General features: G+C 34.7%; 1 protein-coding gene across 8 annotated transcripts in view; it reads left to right on the forward strand.

The window, feature by feature from the left end:
* CTTNBP2 (cortactin binding protein 2) overlaps positions 1-20979 on the forward strand; it is an 84377-nt gene that overhangs the window by 39621 nt on the left and 23777 nt on the right. For all 8 annotated transcript variants that reach the window (XR_009745934.1, XR_009745933.1, XM_061467647.1 and 5 more), the window contains exons 5-10: positions 4526-4729; positions 10102-10201; positions 13579-13729; positions 14835-15089; positions 18197-18314; positions 20352-20627. Coding sequence is in view for 6 of the 8 variants with exons in the window: in XM_061467647.1 (XP_061323631.1) it covers positions 4526-4729; positions 10102-10201; positions 13579-13729; positions 14835-15089; positions 18197-18314; positions 20352-20627 (1104 nt within the window). In the remaining 2 variants the exon portion in view is untranslated. The remainder of the gene's footprint in view (positions 1-4525; positions 4730-10101; positions 10202-13578; positions 13730-14834; positions 15090-18196; positions 18315-20351; positions 20628-20979) is intronic.

Consider the following 20979-nt stretch of genomic DNA (forward strand, 5'->3'; position numbering starts at 1 on the left):
AATAGCCAGTTCGTGTTTCTCATGAAATTTGTGACTCTTTTCAGAGGCAATTCTCAAAGATAGGATTTTTTGTGAAAAAATTGTAGTTTGGGTTTGTGTGTGTGTGTTTGCTTTTTGTTTGTTTTATTTTTTTGTTTGTTGTTTTAGTTCGATTTGAGGGTTTTTGTTTGTTTGTTTTTTTTAATTGTGCTGGTTTATGTGCTCAAGATTGCCTTTATTCATTTACACTCCATTGACTTGTTTTGGGGAGGGATAGAAACATTTGGGTTCATTTAATCCCCTTATAATCCTTGCTCTGAACATTTGACACTTTATATTTTGTAAGTGACACTGCTTTTTGTTAATTTTTGCAATTACAAATGGGAAACATATTCCATAATCAGAAGTCTGCACACAAAAATTGCTTAGACCCTAGTTAGGTCTAAGCAATTTTTTATTAATATAGAGATGTTATTTTTTCCTCTACTGACTATAAGCAGGCTTACAGCACTTTAATAACCTTATCTGCAATATTCACATACATATTCAGGAGCTCTTTTTTCTCTGCCCAAACTAATGCTTATTTTTTATTGCACTTACTCTCCAGTCCCATTTTATTTATGTTTTTCCAGGGAATGAATCTATTTTGTCCAAGAGTTCTGGAAAACTGCAGAACTAAATAAACTTTAAGCAACAGATGTTATGAAAGTGTGGAAAGACATTTCCTTAAAAATTTCATTCTGAGAAAAAAAGAAAATAGATTTTATAAATATATATGGAAATAGACTTCATTTTAGAAGGGATAACCCAAGCTTAATAACAGTGTTTTCAGTAAGATAATGTCATCAGTAATGCCTGAATTCATGTCACTTACTTTTCCAATTCCTTTCTTAAGTATGAGTTTGCTTGAGGTGAACATCTAACAGTCTACAAGTACTACTGAAACCTCCTTCCCATATGTGCATTTTCATGCCCTGTAGGCACAGTTAGTTTTATTAATGTTCTGGTTAATTTTAATTTTTTTTTTTTTTTTTAACCCCAGAAAATGTTTAGAATTTCAGTTTTACTTCCAGTTAAAGCAGAGTATGGTGAAATCTTATTAATATTTTATTGCATAGTTAAGTAGTGAGCTTCAATCAGAATTTGTTAATTTTTTAAACAACAGTGCAGAGCAAATCTAACATTTAAAAAAAGTCTTGAAAGAATCCTTTGTTTTTATATTTTTTGTTTGTGAACAAACTCATGTTTGTTTCTTCTTACCATGGACTCGGAATTGATGATAGTATAATCACTAAAGTAGACTGTATATTCATTTTAAAACAGTTCCTAGTTATCTCAGATTGCTGTAAGAACATATCAACAGCCTGATGTTCATTAAGGGAGGGTCTTGGCTATAGGAAAAGCAACTAATCAAAGTAAACTTAGAATGAGTACCAGTTCTTTCAGTTATGTGTTCTGCTAAATTAACATGACAATACCTTCTTTTAGAGACAGAGAATTGTGCTGCATGTTGCTCTATCCATGCCTAGTAGGAAAAGACACCAGCTTTTGCCATTAATGTTGAATAGACTGCACACAGAGAAATTACAATGAACATTTATGGCCTGATTCAAAATCTGTGACAGTGTTTTCATTAACTTCAGCAGCCTTTGAACTGGTGCCAGAATGCTTCTGCTCTGTTTGGATTTCTACATTTCAATGGCTGTGAGACTTCAAAATGAAAACGAATGTAGGCGGTTGGATTTTCATACCCCTGGGATTTCTGCTTTCACTTTCTTCTTGGTTTTGCGCTTTCTGTGTCCCTCTTCAATGAAATATGTTTTTCATTTTGCTCATTTCTGTAATGATTGATTTATTCTTCTATACAATTGGCTTCGAAGATAAAAGCAGGGGGTGAGGGACTGATCAAGGCTCTGAAATTAACCATCTCACATTCTGAAGCTGATGCCAGAAGCTGTTTTTGTCTCTATACCTTCATCACTGCATGCCCTACAAGCTTTCACAGATGCTTCACATTTCCGAACTTTTTGCATCTGTAATGGTGTATCTTATTTATTGGTATTTTCTAACAGTGCTGTATTTTGTTGGATGAATTCAGGTTTATTATAGTGCTTTACACTGGTAATAGAAGGTAAGGTTATATTTATGTTATCTGGGTTTTGTATCTTTTTTTTTTTAGCAGGTTTTCATCTAATTATAAGCTAGTATCATTAATTTCATCCCTGAAATCGCAACGATGTAGTCTTCATTTCAAGGAGTTGAAATGACAGTTAAGATACCACAAATGGCGCCAGAAGAAATCCTTTTATTTTGACATTTCTGTTAATGATGCTTTTATTAGGAAAAAACAAAACAAAATGACCAACCCACCAGCAAAAAACTTGCCCTGTTTTCCATAAGGAAGGGAGCACATAAATTTTTTTTTTATTACAAAGTGAAAGTGTCATGCATAAAGCATAGAGTCAGTCTCCTCAAATTCACCCAAATACTTACATAACAGGGACAAAGAATGTTAGCAATCTGGAGTGCCACCTAAGCAATGTCCACTATCAGTTGACTAACAAGGCAAGAAGTAAATCTAATTAAGTACCATTTGAAAACGTCTAGATAGATAGATAGATAGCAACACCTGCAGCACAGTTTGTTTCAAAGAACAACAGAAGGTTGGAAAAATAAGACCTCTTTTATAATGGAAAGGATGAACGAAAGTTATTCTTTAGATGTTTGGGGATTTAGTAAAAGTTAAGTGTGTTTATTGCAATTGGAAATAATATGGGGGTTTTATCACTTAAAGGATGCAATTTACTTTGTATATAGCTTTTTTTAAAAAAAAACAACAGACAACCATCAAAATACTCTGATTAAAAATACTGGAAAAACAAATATTAGTAAGCATTAATAGTCAGAAGATGGTTTCAGAATTAAAGTTTTATGAAAATGGATGGAGTTAACTACAGTTTATTTTCAGGTAACTTCATAGCTGTAGTGATGTCTTCTTATAGTCAATATCAAATAAATAAGTTGAATAATAAGCTAGCATGGTAAAAATACTGCAAATGTTCCCCTTACATACTAAGCTAATAAACTGAATGTGAAATGACAAATTTAGCTTCCTTTAGAAACAAATACAAAATACTCCAATAATTTACTTTTTCTATTGTTTTGAACTGGGATCAAACTATGCTTCTTCACTGGGGCTGCTCAGATGATGGATTCTTGTGTAAGTCTGGCCCTTAATTAAAATTTGTCCAGATCTTGTAAGGTTCCAAAATCTATCATTTCTGTAGAATTATGTTGGGAACTTCTATATTTAATTTTGGTTTTTCAGAACACACAGCAGATGATCCCACCATGGTAGAGCCGCTGCTGTATGTTTTTTCTGATTCTGGTTGTTGGAGATTGAATAGCACTTGGTTAGCTTGATGGAGCTGGAGGTAATGCCTGGTAGCTCCTCTTCAGTCTTGGGTTTTGCAGAACCACAATAAAAGCTGCTTAAACTTCCTTTTTATTGACAGATTTCAGGCTCATATAATAGTGGCCACAGGATACAAAATTATTTATTCAAGAGAGAAACATTGTTTTTTTTTTTTTTTTTTAACTTAATGTGGATTTTCCACAGGTAGTAGTGAAACTAAGGAAAGTAAAATCTTTCTCCTGTTTTCTCTAGCAATCCTTGATCAAGGAAGAATGCACAAAATTTTCTGTGCCATATGCAGCAAATTCCATATTCTTAACAAGCTCCCTACTAAAGCTGATAAGTAAGGAACAGAACATTTAACCAAGATGACTCCTAAGCTTTCAAAGCTTGGAATTGAATATTATTCTTTAATGGGGTGACTTGAAAGCTTTCACTCATAAATTTTATATAACCTGTTATTCATTCACACTAGAGCATTTTATAATACATTGGTTAAGTATTGCTGAGTAAAAGGAACAGTAAGGTACAGTTCAATAATAAATATATTTATTTCTGTATTATTTGTGTAAATGATGCCTACATTTTTTTTCAAACTTACTAGAAGTTGCTTACAACTACTAAGGGCTCTGTGCAGTTTATAACTGCAGGTGAGATATAAATACTGAGGTTTGCACTGAGACTGTAAAGGAAGATGAAATTTCATATGCAAATAATTTCATATGAAAATATATGAAAATAAATGTTTTGGAAACGTTTCTTTAGATACTTTAGAAAACCATCCCAGCATACCAACAATTCAGTTAAAATTTGTGTAAAACTTTTGTAGTTTATGAATTTTAATAATGTAAATTTTTTTGAGACATCCAGCTATTACAGCAGTTCATAACAAGGTTCACATTAACCTTTTGTAATGAAATCCTGTTCATTTGCATTAACAACTGTCACCCCTGTACAGAGTTTTTATTCTTCAGGGTACCTTCTAATGTATAGACAAAGCATCATCACAAAACTTGTGCTAAGCTAACAAATCCTGTCATTTTGAAGATCCTTTTTAATTTTTAAAAAAACACAGAAAATGCAGAGCTTTACTGATGTCTTCCATCTAACTTCTGTTGCTTTAACTCACAGGCTGGTCTTCCTCCCTAACCCCTTTGTTAACAAGTGGTGGTCCTGTCCCCCTGGGTGGCAGGCCCACCCTTCTTCACCAAGCTGCTGCCCAGGGAAATGTCACTTTATTATCAATGCTGCTTAATGAAGAAGGACTGGACATTAATTACTCTTGTGAAGATGGCTATTCTGCCTTGTATTCTGCTGCTACGAATGGACATACAGGTAAGTGATACTAAGTTTTGTTACAGCATTCATATGAAATAGTGAAAGCATATTTATTTCATGAGTTTTTAATAATTTGGTCAAATGTGTGTTTTAAAAATGTGGAATTGAAATTGAGATACATAAGATTATATGACAATCATAATACATGTATAAACAATGCTTCTGGAGGCAGAATTTTGTAACAAAGAAAGCATTATTGCTAGTGGTAACATTCTGCATGGTGATTCTCCACTCCCTTCTCATAAAGAGCCACCAGATATCATCACCCCATGTTCTGTATCAAACTAAAGGTCTTTTAGATTTCTACATGGAATATGCAGGAAACAGTAGGTCATCACCAGGGTTTTGATCTTCTGCAGCAGTGGTGAAAATGATGGAAGAGGGTTTCAGAGTAGTATGTTACTTGGGAAATAAAATGAACTGTCTTATTTTTGAAATAGATCAAACAGCCTTAGTTTGTTCTTGCAGCTCTACTGGGATAACGTTTTTCTTTCCCCGCTACCCCAATCCTCCATCTTGATGAGGCAGGATATTTGAACCTTTTAACAGTCAGTCTTCATATTTTATGAATATATTTATGAAATAAGGCAAATATGTTAGTAACAGATACAAATTTCATGGATACAAATGTCAAGTGATAATTTTAGACTCGTAAGGCTCTCAAACAGCATCTTTTTTTAAAATTCCAGCACACATTACTGTAGTTTTTTCTACTTATGTAGAAATCTCCTAGACTCTTACATTGCAAATAATACCATTATGCTGTTTTGGACATCAAAGTTTAAATCCACCAACCCCAATGACAAAAACAAAATCCATTTATTTTTAGTAAGGTCAAGATTTTATTTCACAGTAGAACGTGGAACATATCCCTTTAATGCTGCTGCTTTCAAGAGTATTTTGTGTTTTTTTAACAATATCTTTGTTGGTGACACAATTAGAAAAACTCAATCCAGTGTTCAAAACAGTATTTAGAGAGACTATTCTATTTATTGTTCTCAAGTATTTTAAAAATAAGTAAAATTAGGTTCCCAAATCCATAGCTAGGGAGATAGTGTACATTTTTCTGACATGTTCAGGGTTAATTTTACTACCAGACATAGGGCTAGAAGTGATTTTCCCTTTATTTGGAATGGTATATTTTGACTTTGCTTTCTAGGTGCTATGGTTTACTTTGTAGAAACATCTGGACCTTTTCATCTGACAGATTCTTTCCTGTTGCCAAGACCTGTAAAGTATTTTAAAAGTACTTTATTTTATTATTTGGCACTTTTTTCTCAACTTTTTATCTTCAGTATTAAGTCCAAATTTATTATATTGTTTGGATTTATTTCCCCACCACCCCCACTGAATGAATGTTCTGCGGGTTATGCTAGGCTTACATCCGTTTCTCATTGCTGGTTTTTGTGAGAAACTGTAACTGGCCCAGCTCGTCTTTACTCTTCTTGTGTTCCTAACATGTTTCAAAGCAAATGCCCTGATTTTCAATTACAATTACTAAGCAGCTCTTACTGACACCAGAGGCAATTAGGTTTCCTATTTTATTGTCAAAATTACAAGTAAGAGAGGCATTTGACAGAAGTATGAGAACACAATAATAAAAACAAACCATGCATATTCGTCCTGTAGTTGTTTAGTGTCTTTTTAAGCTAAAACACGTATTACAAGTATTTTAGTGTTGCTCTTCTATTTATCATTGACAGGATGTGAAAAACACTTTGTTGTACAAATCATTGCTTTTTAGTGACTGAATGGACTGTATGAATTTTGAATGAGAGAATCGCACAGCAGCAGTACTGTTGTCTCCTTAATGCAGTATATGAAAATTTTCAGCATTAGATGTAATATTTTTGGAGAAAGGGGTTTAGTTTTTAATACGTAATCCTTTTTTTGTTACTTGCAGTTTGTTCCCAAATTCATGGATAGGTGCAGCTCTTCAAAATGGAGATTTTGAAAAACAGATTTACATAAAAATATATAGGCTTAAGAAAGGAAGCATAGGAATAAATCTCTTATTTAGAAAAATACTTTCTAATCGTTTTTTTAACCTGGTGGAAAGAAATGACACTAATGACATTTTAAGAAGGATAACACAGCTCATTGTACAGATTTTTTTCATTATGTTCAGTAGGATTTGCAATAGTAAGTTACTCTCTTTTGGCTGGTTTTATTTTTCCTTAGAATCATAGAATCGTTTAGGTTGGAAAATACCCTTAAGATCATTGAGTCCAGCTGTAAGACTGAACTCAAAATTTTACCCTGGTGGGTGATCACACCATGATTTAATTTATTGAGAATACTTTCAACCTGGAGTTAGTGACTGAATAGATGCACAGGATTCCAGGACCCCTTGTTTTTACTAAGTCAACTAGACAGATTTTCTGATTTCTCCTAGGAAATAGTTGGCCAGAAGAAAAGAGTAGCTCTGCACTTGTTAAAAGCCAGCATAGTGAGTACCTCCCTTCAGAAACAGACACTCTGTTGCAGAGAGTCTGGGAAGAGTGGAAAGCAAATGATTGCCACACATTTTTAGTGAAGAAATACAGGATTTGAGAAGTGTCCATAACTAGAGAATGGTAGTAGAGCACGTTGTAACCAGCATGGTGTCAGCAACTGTTATGTGCTTTCAGCCCAGTCTGTAGAGAAAATTGAGTTACCAAGAGAACACTCAAATTTTCTTTCCTAATCTATCCTAATTGCAAAATGTGTAGCCTTCCTGTTCAGAAACAGTTGCCTTTTGAGAGCTGCAGCTGAGGGTTGTTCCAGCACATGAAGCTCTTAACAGCTGCTTTGTTTCCTGCACGCACTGTTCCCAAATCTGTAGGTCTGAGAGATGGAACTTCACCATAAAAGCAGACACCGAACACTTCCTTTGTGTTTGAGTGGACATCAGGAAGCTGTTAATTTTATGATTTAACCACTAGATTGGGATAGCTGAACAGATAGTTTTGTCAGGCCATCTTGGTTTGATCCATTAACAAAGCAGGAGCCACTTCAGGCTGTTGCGCACTTGATAACATGTACAGTAGTTCGCTTAGCTAATATACCTGTATATCTGTATTGTGTTGCCAGTCTTGACCGTTCTCTGCCGCACACAAGGTGGTTGAGGAGGACAGAATAAAATAAGAGTTCATGAGTCTGAGAGATGTAAAGAGAGTAATAATAATATCCTTTGGACTCAGCTGTGCGTTAATCATATGCATTTATGGTATAATTGATTCTCTTCTATCCTGAGTATTTGGAGGCTGTGGCACCCTCATTGATAGGAAAAACTGGAATGATGTGAGAAGTAGAAAGGAATGAGGTGCAGAGATATACAGCTACATGGAGTCAGCTCTGCCAAGCCGCTGGATGTATCTACATGGTGTTTGCCAGCACTCTGGAAGAACTAACTACCCAGCTGTGGTGGAAACCAATAAAGTCTCCAGGTGTTTGTGTTAATATTCTTCCATGTTTTGTTTTTGCTCTGACCAAAACCTAAAACTGAGTGACAACATCAATGTCTTGTCCTGTGCCTGTCATTCTACTCAGTCATCTGCACTCTGTGGCAGATGGCAGTGAACTGGCTTTAATAACCCTGGACTTACTCAAGTCACACTTCTCCAAATCCCAATCCAGAATCCATCCAGAGGACCCAAGCTTCTTGGAGATTGTTGTTCACTGACTTGATATGCCACCAGAAAAGGCTTGTGTACAGCTTACTAGCTCACATCGTATACCTTATGAAAGTAGCTGTATTTCCTCGTGCTTGCACCTGTCCCTAAGAATAAACAGCCCTTTTCAATGACCTTCATCAGAAACAGTATTTTCACATAGATAACCTACAACCTAAATGATCTGCCAGTCAGTAATTGTGAGTTAACCATACCTTTCTAGAAAGGTGGTCTTGTTCTGTGTGTTCTTCATAGCTTTTGCATGGCAACCATATGCTTTATGAAGAAACCAATGAATATTCTAGCCAAATATGCATAACTGCTAGAAGAAAGTGTTTTCAACATCCTTCATAAACTTCAAAGGTATTTTAGAATATCAAGCAGGAATCTGTATTTTGGAGTTAATTGTTTAATGTAAGACTGGGACAGAGGATGGAGAGAGGAAAAAACCCCATGTTGTGGTTAGCAGAGTATTTTTTCTGTTACAAAATGATTGAAAATATAATTTTATTTTAATTGGTATTATCTTACAAGTGGCAAGTTAGGAAATACTGGGTAACTTAGTTAATTGAGAGCTTCTTTATTACTTAAAAAACAAGTCCTGGTAGCTTATCCTGGCAATCAACCTTTTCTAAAAGAAAAAAAAATTCATGTCAGATCAGATTACTTATTTAAGAACGTATGAATCTTAATTTACAAGAATTCACAGAGGTTTAAAATTTATTCCTTAATGTTAAATATTTATTTAATCAACTCCATAACATCTGTATTAATATTTGGAAGATTTGTAACAGGAGTAAATGCATTCAGGAAATAGTTTGGCTTAGTCAGATTTTTAAGTACATTTTTCTGATATCTAGAGATAAGCTTCACAAGCAAAGCTTGGCTTCAGGATCTCAGTGCTGGGATGGAGCACATTAAGCTTGCTCAGAAATCAAGCAGGAGTTTATAATTGGTGTTCTAGTGGAGCTTCTTTTCAAAGTCATAGTTTTAACTACAGAAGACTTGTTTTATTTTGGTCTAGAACCACTATCAAGAATATAGAGCAGATTAAGTGTTTTCTTCAGACGTAGTTGCATCAAATGATATTCCAATTTACGGATGGAAAGCAGTTTAATTACTGTGTAATTAATTATCTTAACTTGGCTTTAGGATGGTGGAATGAGGCTGGTGCTATTTTTAGCATGCTGTTTTGGAAATCTATGAATGGGAACAACTGGGGGAAGGTTTGAGTTTGTCAGTTTGTCTTATTTGTCATTTCAGTCCTAAGCCCCAGTGTCCTAAAACAAGATTGGTCAGTGTGTTGCTTAACTTACGTGTAGCTTGTGTGCATCTCCCCTGTGGCTGTCATATTCGGGCTGTGTCATGTGACTGCCAAAGGCACTGTGCTGCCTTTAGGGACTGCTAGATAACTCAAATCCCCACTTCAGAGGTAAATTGGGTAACACTGTGGGAGCTCCCAGCAATGGGCACATATTTGGACCCCAGTAGAACCCAACCCAGGCTCCTTTTGCAAAGGAGTGGTGATGCCCCCAGGGAATCAGTTCTCAACTCTCTCCTGCAGACTACTTCCAGAGCTTTTACTTGGGTTCGCTAAGGTATGTAATATATAGTCAAAAAGATTTGCTGCTGTTGCCCCTCGAGCAGATTTTAACTTCTGGTAGTTTTAACCACTTGTTTTTGTTGCATCACTCTATGTTTCTGCTCAATTTATAGATTGTGTGAGATTGCTGCTGACTGCAGAAGCACAAGTTGATGCTGCTGATAAAAATGGCTTTACACCCTTGTGTTCAGCAGTTGCTCAGGGACATGTCAAGTAAGTGAAGTCTTAAGGTTTTGGCTGTCAGCTGTTACTCATTTTTATGTTCTCTTTACATTCTATTATATGCTTTTTTCATTACATTACTGTTGCATTCTTAGGTAATTGTGTATTTAACTATCATTTACTGAAAATATCTACTGAAACTCATATTTAAGTGCCATTCTGGTTTTAATATGTTTCATTTGGTTTGTTTCCAATTGCAGCTCTTCAGATTGCTGAACATGTTTTCTTAGTAACCACAATATGATACTGGTCTGCATGGGTGTCATACCTTTGAATTTCTTATTTTTCTTTGAGTTATCCGCCATAATACAGGATAAACAAAGGAAGAAGAAAATAAATTATTTTGCGCTGATTGTTTTGAAGAATAGAGAACTGTGAATATCATACTCAGAGACAAAAGAACATTAATCTGAGTATTCTCCTGAGTTGCAAAGAGTCAAATGCTTTCAACAACAAAACAGGTCTTTTAAGGTTTAAGGCTTTTTTTTTTGCATCAGTAACTTTGAAAGCCTGAAAATTATGTATGAGCCAAAGAATATTTCTAAGAACATTCTTCAAAATGTAGTTATAATAATTTCCTTTTATTTTTTTGAAGCTGATTTTACAGATTGGTGTTTTATGACACATGATTAGAAGATACTCTTTTTCTACTGAGAACCAATATTCAACAATTTATCCAGATGATTGTTTTTTTCCTTACTTTCCCTCTCTTCATCAGAGGGGCTGAAGGCTGATGCATTTCTGCTCTGCAGCTTTACTGTCTATCATAGACTCATACGAAATAGAAGTGAAAGTTGGAATCGACCATTAGGTAATCTCTTCCAGAGCATCCTTGTCCAGATAAAACCACTTTACAAATGCAAGTCTCAGACAGCATATCTAGGAATCTTTATTACATACTTTACCTTTGGTTTATGTATCTTTGGTAACACTTATCTTTCAGGTTTTTATTCTTTTAATGTTTCACTTTACTATTTTTAAGGATTTTACTCTGATATAGTAACATGTAGGGGTCCGAGTCCTTGAGTGTTATACTGTAATAAGTCCTGACCCAACAGCGAGGAAGAGTGGCATCCCTGTCCTCCTCATAATCTTCCGTGAATGTATAAGGATTCTCAGAGTTTCTTGCCAATTCTTGGAGGACTTTAAGCTTATCAACAATGGACATCTTTTACTGGAATTTTTAATCCAGAGGTAGCAGATTCTTAGTAGCACATTCTGAGCACAGAAATACATCTCATTAAATGTCTGTTGTTTCACATAAAATCTGTAAAAATTACACGTGACTTCACAAGACAAACCAAAAAATACACTCTTCACATTTTCTTACTAAAATAAATGTTTTAGATGTTTTTTAAATAGGAAGCTATATATTTCTCTCTTACCCTCACAACACTTTGCTGTATATCATCTGCTGTTATGATATTGCAGATTTTATATTTTTTTCCTTTAGAGTTATGTAAAAGTATGATATCTCTAAATGCTTTCCTTGCTTTCACTTTTTCTAGATTCCAAATGTGAATCAAATTGTAAAAGTGAGCATGGAATAATAGGGCCAGCCAAAAATATCAGAGAGACTAAGAATGCTTCAGGCTGTTTGATTGTTTGATCACTTTAAAGTTCTAGCTCAGAAAAAAAATGAGTAATAGGCAGAATTTTGGGCAATAGTATTGTCTCTCCTCTTTCAAATGTTGTGTTGCATAGTCCATGTTACTTGTACTACAGCACTAAGAATCTGGGGTTAATAACAGCACTAAACTACTATCAATTACACAGTACTTGCCTGTGATAGATTTGCTAGCCAGTCCCCTGTGACATGTTCATTAACCTTATTCCTGAACTGAGACAATACTATTGTTCCAGCCCTAGTTACATACTCAGGAAAAAAAAAAAATTTTTTTTTTTGAGGATGTTCAGTAATATCACCAATTCAGAAAATGCTTTTAGGAGAAACTGTCAAAATCATTTCCCATGTGGTCCAGGCTAGGCTGACCTTACGTGCTCTTCAGGTGGAAAGTCCATGTAGCATTTCCAGAATCATTTAATACAGTGCAAAATAACAAATCAGATATTTTTATATAGCAGACTTAAAACTCAATCTGAATTGCTTTATGGAGGTGTCTTGTTATGAGCCTATCTTAAGATGATGTTTATGACTATATGATTAGGATACATGTTCAACATTGCTAAGATAGAACATTACTTATATTTGTGGATTTTCTGTTCATTTAAGCATTTTCAGTAAGCTCTGCTACGTAATTCATATTAATTTTATATGGTTTGCTCTTTTCTAAAATTGTGCATTTTGTCTTGAACTTGATTGATTTTTTTTTTTTTTCTTACTACACAAAAACTTGAAAGATTTTTTTAAAAATACTTTTTTTTTATTGGGGGTTTGTTTTTTTTTTTTGCGTTAAATCTGTAATTTCTTACACACATACATTCTATATATGTCTTACATTATTTTAAATAGTTTGTCATCTTCTTTCTCATAGTATGGTCTCCTCTTCAGTAGTTAGTTGGCATTGCATTAATTGCTTTGAGGCTTTATTGTTAATATCATTCTATTCATGGACTGATAAATATTCACGCAGAGATGGGGAATTAACTTTGTTTATAGCCCTTGTTTGAGCTGCAGAAGGACTAGACTGGCATTAATATTTTTCTAAAATCTTGAGAGCTGTTGAAAATCTGGGTTTGGGAAGGGAAAGGGAGCCAACCCTGGCACAAGAACTGGGAAGAAAATGACCTACTGCTACAGGGTTATGAGGAAGTATGGGATCTTGGCTCCAGTACCACACACCCTAAGCCATCCTTCCAGAGTAGCTTCCGTTCAGGGATGTGAAAGGTAGATAGTGCCATTGCTGTTTTGCTGTCCCCACCAAGTTATTCTTCTAGGCAAGTGGCCCTTTTGTTGGTATCTAAAGCTAGTCCTAGTCCTTTTTTTTTTTTTCCCTTCTTTTAAAAAGTATTTTAAATATCAGTATTAAATCAGATTTTAAGTATCAGTCAGGAAAAAAAATAGGTTTTTTTCTCAGTTGAAGGTTTTTCTTAAGAATCTGTCATCAGATTTTAGTAGCCTTGTGAAATTAAATGTTTTACATTCCCATATTTTGAATTCATCTACAGTATTTTAAGATTCAAATAGTTTAAGTTATGGTATTCTATGAGGATTTACAGGTTTAAAGTAATCTGATTTTCTGTCTTTATGCTTACATATAAAATTGTACCTTATACTTGTGTATATATGATGGATAAAATTATCTGTAAAATCAGTACTTTATTAAAAATATTTAAATGTTGTAAGTTATAAAGATGTTTTGGATGTAAAATATAAGATCATTTTACTACCTTACTGTTTGGTCTAGGTGTGCAGAATTATTAATTATGTATCAGGCTGATATTAACCATGCTGCTGAAAGAGGACAGACACCTTTGTACCTGGCCTGTAAAAATGGAAATAATGATTGTATTAAGCTATTGTTGGAAGGTGGAGCAGATCGAACAGTAAAAACCAGTGTAAGTTGAAATAGTTCGTAAAGTTAAAGTACCTTGTATAGTACTGAATATCTGCAAACAACTACGAAATATTTACATTAAAATATTTATTTAAAGGGTGGGTTTTTTAAAGGTGGAATAAACAACGTAATTTGAAATTAATATTTTCTTCTTTTCATCATACTTCTTGGGGTTTTTGAAGCTGTGTATTGTCTAAAATCCTGTAAATTCTGTGACTTCCATATCATTTTACGTATTTCAGATTCCATCTGCATTTTGCACTGGATTTGCAAAACAGAAATCCTTTATTTTGACTTATTTTTAAGGTGGAGAAGTGGAGATACAGATTATGCTTCCACCTTTTATATAGGGGGCTTTATTGCTGTCTTTAAGGGGACCTCCACCCCCAAATTTGTCAGCCAGGATTGTAAAGTCTGATATATCACAGGTGACCAAAATCAATGTATCTATAGAGGAAAAAGAGGAAGTCTGTCTCAAAACTAACATGTAGGTATTGCCTTTTTTGGGTGCTTTCCTGAAGTTTTTCTTAAGACTTGATGAAAACATGACTATAAATGAGGGATACGGGCTGTGGAGAAACAGTACAAAGAATATTAGCTTCACAATACATTCTACTCCACTTTTACATAGATATTTATTTTTATTTTTTTTTTTTTTGGAAAGTAAATCTATTTTGTTTGAAATGAGAGGAACTTATGATGGCAAAAGCATGAAAATATCAGACTGATAAGTTGGTTAATGCAGTATGAAAGAGATTATTGTTAGAATCGTGTTAGTTTGATACATGATAAGGAAACGGTTTATTAACAGCATGTAAGTCCTGTATCACTTAGACTCCACTGAAAATTTTGAAGACTTTGTCTCTTGGACTGTTCTTGGAGAAAGCCGTAAAATTTCCTTTCTGCTACATTTTATCCCCTCTTTTTCTTCCAACCCAAATATATGCAAGCAACACTGTTTTCCCAAAGGATTATTATGTCACTCTTGCTTATCTTTTTAATTTCCAAACATTGCCTTCAATTCAGATTCATTGCTAATACAAGTTCTGCAAACATTTTTCTATGTGTTTGGTGGGAGTGTGCTTTTTTTGCTTTTGCTTTTGTAGGATGGTTGGTCCCCAATTCACGCAGCAGTGGATTCTGGTAATGTTGACAGTCTCAAGCTCCTTATGTACTACAGTGAGCCAGACAATGGGAACTCTTTGATTGATCCAGAGCCTAATTTAGACTACTATGAGTTATACAAGAGAGAAGACGACTATAGCACTAGAGTAAAGCCTGTTATTTCTGCAGATCTCATCAACCATGCTGACAAAGAGGGCTGGACTGCTGCGCATGTAGCAGCATCAAAAGGCTTTAAGGTCAGTCTGTTTGAACAAGTTACTGTGACCTGATAGAATTTAGGCAAGATAAGTCCTTCTTTTTTTATGTTTAAAGAACTAAAACTTATGTGTCAAATCTGAGTTTGTTGTCTAGCTTATTGTCATACTTAATTTAACAGAGATAGTGAAATACTTCTCACTGGAAAATTTATCCTAGAAGCTAGGTGTCAAATGAAGTGAATTGTATTTAAATGCCTATGTATTTGGGAAAACAACTGAAAGAGAAAACATGATTACTTGGATTCGTATTTTCAAAGTTAAGGTGAGGTGAATCCATCCTAAATGCCAATTCATTTGCTGTTCTGCACTTCTAGATATTAAATGGACATCGTTCCCAGATACCATTAGGGATGATTTAACTGTGAACAGTTTTCCCTGAGGGAAGGAGGGGAGAATAAGAGAGATGAGAATCAGATTTGTGCAGTAATACATAGTTTAATTTGTTATTCTGGGCAGCCTTTTTAGCATGCAGTGAATAAGTTTTTCGAATGTTGGGATAAATGATAACATGGAAAATAACGTGACATGTCTTACTGATGATAAACAGGAAGATTTATGGAAATTATTACTTGAAGGATTTGACATCAGAAACTTCACATTTCCAGCACTGTTTAAAGGATTTTTTTTATTTTTTTTTTAGTGGTGGCTGTCAGTCAGATCTTACTGTGAAACTTTAACCAAGGGAGAAAATAGAGAATACCAAACACAGAAGAGAGTGATTTTTTGGTAAATATAGTCCAAGACTTTGAAAATCAGCTTATGATTACATGCCTAATTAAATAGTGACCACTATATTTGCTTTTTTCCTGATAAATTCAAAATAGGCACAGATTTAAGATTCAGTTTATTAAATTACAGTTTTTAGGAACCAGCCGCTGCTTATTCCACATTTTACATTCCCTACAGTGCCAATGTTCCATTATCACTGTATGTTAGGCAGGTTCAGAACCTTATTTCAGTTTCTGCTCTTCTGAATTTAGATGGTTTTTCAGGTGTTGTTATAGTCTGCAAATACCTAAATAGTGTGCAATATGGTAATTCTTTCTGCAGTAACATAAAACTCAGGAACTTGGAAACTAGATTTAATTTGCTGCATGAAAGAGGCTTTGGCTAGGTGTTCTCTCTCAAGGCTGTGACAACAGAAGTCTTTGCATAGACTTTTAATTAATAACTTGTGATTTTGAGTATTTGAGTGCATTCCTAATCAATTGTTTAATAATATCTCCATTAGGGGTTGATGGTATTCTCTTAGGCGATGAGGGCAATATATAGCTGTCAGTAAGATTCCTGGTTTTGATGTTGCAGAGACTTTCCACAATTGTATTTGAATGCATTTATTGACTTGAGAGAGGTCTGCAATATTAAGAAGCTAAAGAAAGCTTAATAGCCATCTTCAAGTACTGTTAACATTTCCACTCCATTTTCTAATCCTTTATCTACATTACATGTCATTCATGACGCTACATGACAGTTGCATATAAACAGCGCTGGCACTTACACCCTTTTGAGATTGGTAGTTGCCATTCTTTACAGATGAATTATGCTAGGCCATATTAGCTGTTATTTCATAGGCAACAGAGCCAACAGAACTTCTCATTTTACTAAGGAAATAAGCCTCATTTCTTTGTTGTCTCCTACTTCTTTCTTCTCTACATCCCACTTTTAGCTTCACAGTTCAGTTCTCTGCTTTCTGCTGTCCTTGCCATTCATTGCACCCATTTGTGAGACGGAATTAACTTACTAACCTGGCAAAAAAATAGGCTTTTTTGTTTTTCTCCTAATCAGTTTTCTTTTGGTAAAGTTAGTGAGCTAATTGTTGTTTTGTTGTTTGTTTGTTTGTTTTTTTAAAGTGGGTTTTTTTGTTGTTTGTTTTTTTTTTTTTTAAAAAAAAAGGTTCTTACAAGTGCTGGAACAGCAATCTGGTAAAATTTAATCTTCACATAGAAACATAGCTTGAATGACTGTTATGTTTGTGAAAGCTGTCAGAGTATCAGATATACTGACAAAGATCTTTCTGTTAGGACAGGACAAAATAGGTAACAGTAGCCAAACCTGCAGCAAGTATTAACTAGTATAATTTCTGATGGTGTTTTTTTTTAATATGGATATCTGTCCTTGAAAGGCATGTCTGAGAATGACAAAGCTTTCATGAAGGCCACCTGTGTTGTTGCTGAATGGATGATCATTAGAAATAAGTGTCTTCTGAGCACTGATCAATAACTGAATGCAGTTCTGAAAGGGTCATGTCCTGTGCTTTCCCCCTTCCCTCTTTTTCCCCTCTCCCTCCCCCACCTAGTTTGGAACAATCTATATAATTAATATTTTCTTAATGTAATAGTATGATTGTACCAATTTAAATTTATCTGCTACTAGCTTGTTTCTAATGATTTGTAATAACTTTTTGCTTTTGTGAAACATATGACTTTTTTTGGAGTCCTTGAATTATAAGAGGTCATCATGTTGTTGGCATGCACAAAGTGTTTGTACTCTGACTTTAATAAAAAAGTTTACTTGCCAAAGAAGAGGCTTGCAAAGTGTTTTTAAAATTATTGGTTTTCTTTTGCTGCATCCCACTCAGATGTCAGGCACAATGGAAACTCCTGTTTGGTGAATCACAAAGTGAAAACTGTTTTTATTGATTGCCATCTGAACAGATTCATTAATTAATCTGCACTAAGCTTTAGAATTGCTTTTAATTTTGCTTGAATGTTGAGGCCAAGATGTTCAAAATATGATGCATACTTGGGCTTTTATTTCTTCATGTGAATATCTGAACTAGTGCCAGGTGTTAAGAACTTCTCAATTCAACTTAGCACATGATGTTTGGAGACTGTTGAAGCCTGGCTGTGTACAGTCTGCTTTTTCAAAATCTTGGTTTGAGATTTTCAAGTCTGTCTGCCTTAAAATGTTTTTACTCCTGGCTTTCAAGTCTGTGAGGAACATCATCTGGACACTCAGAAACCCTGCTGCTGGCCATCTTTGGAAAAGCGTGTGTAAGAATTTCAATTAGGAGTCTAACTGCGTATTGGTAGAACTCTATATTGCAGCAAATGGACAAGTCAGTATTACACTTCTTACCTTTGCAGAACTGTCTAGAAATCCTTTGCAGCCATGGTGGACTAGAGGCTGAGAGAAAAGATAGGTGTAATCGAACATTACATGATGTTGCTACTGATGATTGCAAGCATCTCCTAGAAAACTTAAGTAAGTAAATGTTATCAGCATGACATAAAAATGTTTTTAGTAAAGAGCTTGTGGGACAAAAAGAGAAATTTGAAAAGGGTAGGTTGTCACTTTTTTGGCACCATAAAACTAAGTTTTCTTAACCTGGCAAGTTTCTATTCTCCAAATAAAATAAAAAAATTCATATGATAAAATTCTGTTGGAGGTGACTAAATTACTTATTTCCTTTTTTTTTAAACCATTTGAAAAGATGTTATATATTATACATGTGCAAGCATCCATAATCTCTAAAATTTCTGAATTTAACATTAGTAACTACTTTTTCCAAAGCTATTATCCCCTTCTTATTTTTCTTCAAATTCTTCCAGAAAAAAATCCAAACACTTAGTTGCTGATAGCTGTCAAATTTGCTCAGGTTAAAACAATCATCTAGTTTCATCTGAATTTCTTCTTAAAGCAGAATTTCTTTGTCACTTCTTTACTGTTGAGGGGATTCTTTGTTCTAGTCTTCAAAAAAAAAGCCATGGGGACAACGTCAGACAATGTCCTTTTTCCAACATCAGTAACTTCTTTCAGGAGATTGTTCTTCTGTTGGAACCTGTTACTGTCTTCCTTCTCCATAAGTTTTCTCAAAATTCGGCAGAGCAGGATGACCTCTCTATTTCTTGAGTTAGAACTTAGTCCATCCACACATTTTGTGTTTGCTCTATATAGCCAAAAGTATTTGGACTCAATTTCTCTTCTCTCATTCGTTAAGCCTGTAGTTAACATCAGTGCCACCATAATTAGCTTTTTTGCTCCAAGAAGATTTGATCTGTGGAAGCTTGGAAACACCACTTTTATTTGTGTATACTCCTCAGTAAGCCAAGACTGAATTTTGGTAACTGTGTGTGTACCATCCTCTACCTTCCTCACAACCCAGTAAGGTTTCCATTGTAAGGAATTATACGCATGTAGGACAGGAGAATGTGCTCCAACAAATGTGAAAGATGGGGCAGGGTGGGCCAAGTTTGCCAGCTGTGCCACAGAGGACCCATACAGTGAAATTTAGGCATACACTGCTCCTCTGTCCTAGGGTCCCGTTTCCTTGTGAAGAAGTCAATGTAATTCCTATAGCCATTGCTCATTTCCCTGAGATCCAGCTCTTAGAAGGGCAAGCCTTTGATACATTCCTCACAGTCCCACATCCAGAAGGGTGCCTTTGAGTAATCTTTTCCCTATGGTAGGCTAGTGGGTTTAAATCAGAGCTTTTCTGACATCAGAAATGCTTCATTGGTTTGTTATCAGCAAAAGACTTCTGAACTCAAAAGCAAAGCTCATGTTGCAAGATTTCATAATGAGCTGATAACTTTTTGTGATGCACTTATTTTTAATATTGGAAGATCTCTGAAAGGTACTGTTTTGGCACTAAAGTTAGAAGATAGTTTCCTTTCTGACTTTCAGTCATCTAAATGATTCAGACTGTTGCTTCTGTTGAGTTGTGTTCCATTTTTCAAAAAAGCAAGATTTAAGAAAACGTTTTTTTTCTAGAATGTTCATGTAAATTTTGTACTTTTTTAATATTTTATCAATTTACCTTATAGCAAATCAAATATATACTTCCAAGTGAATTTTCTGTCTTAGCTCTTTATTTAAAGACATTTGGCTCAGCTGTTTTCCACTTGTGCACCAGTGCCAGTAATTTCCTTTCTGCATTGATAATAAAAATGTGCACAACTACAATAAACTGAATCATTAAGACTATCTGCCATATGTCTTTATTTATAGTAAAGAAATTAGTCTGTAAAAGGGAAATAAAAGATTAAGTTATGTCTTGCTTCCTGTTATTTAAGCATAATACTGATTTTTTTGTAGTGTAAAAAAAGATGGATACCTCTATTTGTTTGTCATCACTGCTCTGATTTTATGGTGGTGATGTGTGCTGCTCTTTACCATTTGCTTTGCTGTAGAAGGAGTTATTTTGTAGCTTTTATTTGCAATATTAGATGATATTGGTCTTTAATAATAGGATTTTTTTCTAATTGAATTTTACATTCTTGGTTTTTTGTTTTTCAACAGATGCTCTTAACGTACCTGTAAGGATTTCAGTCAGTGGCATTGAACCAGCCCATTGTGGTGCAGAAGAATTTGATGCAGAAAACACAATATGTGCTTTAAATATCCGCAAACAGACATCATGGGATGATTTTTCAAAGGCAGTGAGTCAGGCAGTGACAAACCATTTCCAAGTAATTGCTTCTGATGGATGGAGGAGCCTAGATGACCTGTCATTCAGTAGTGCTGCAGAATCGAACATTGGCCTCAGTGCAAGCAGTATATTATCTGTCAAACTAGGTATCAATATTGGTATAATAAGAAAAAAATTGGGGGTTTTCTTGAATTTGTGGGATCTTGTAAATAAGATAAAAATATCTTTAGATTTCTGGATGTTTTAAAGCTTAGACTAAGAAATACCAATACTAGTTATGAAAGTTTGAACAGTGCTGGCATGAAATCATTCTTTACTTTTAGTAGTGTCTGATACAATTCATTAAGCATTTTAGTATCATCTTGGGTACAATGAGGCCCTATGTTACCTTGTCCTTTACTCAATTTAGTAGTCCAGAAGAGAGATCATGAAACAAAGCAATTCAAAGCAAAGCCCACACTACGTCTTTACAGTACATGCAGGATGTACAGTAAATCC

The sequence above is a fragment of the Pezoporus flaviventris genome, unplaced genomic scaffold (assembly GCF_033815535.1).
Source record: "Pezoporus flaviventris isolate CSIRO_AGI_PZ_B2104156 unplaced genomic scaffold, CSIRO_AGI_Pfla_v1 ptg000045l, whole genome shotgun sequence".
Lineage (NCBI taxonomy): Eukaryota > Metazoa > Chordata > Aves > Psittaciformes > Psittacidae > Pezoporus > Pezoporus flaviventris.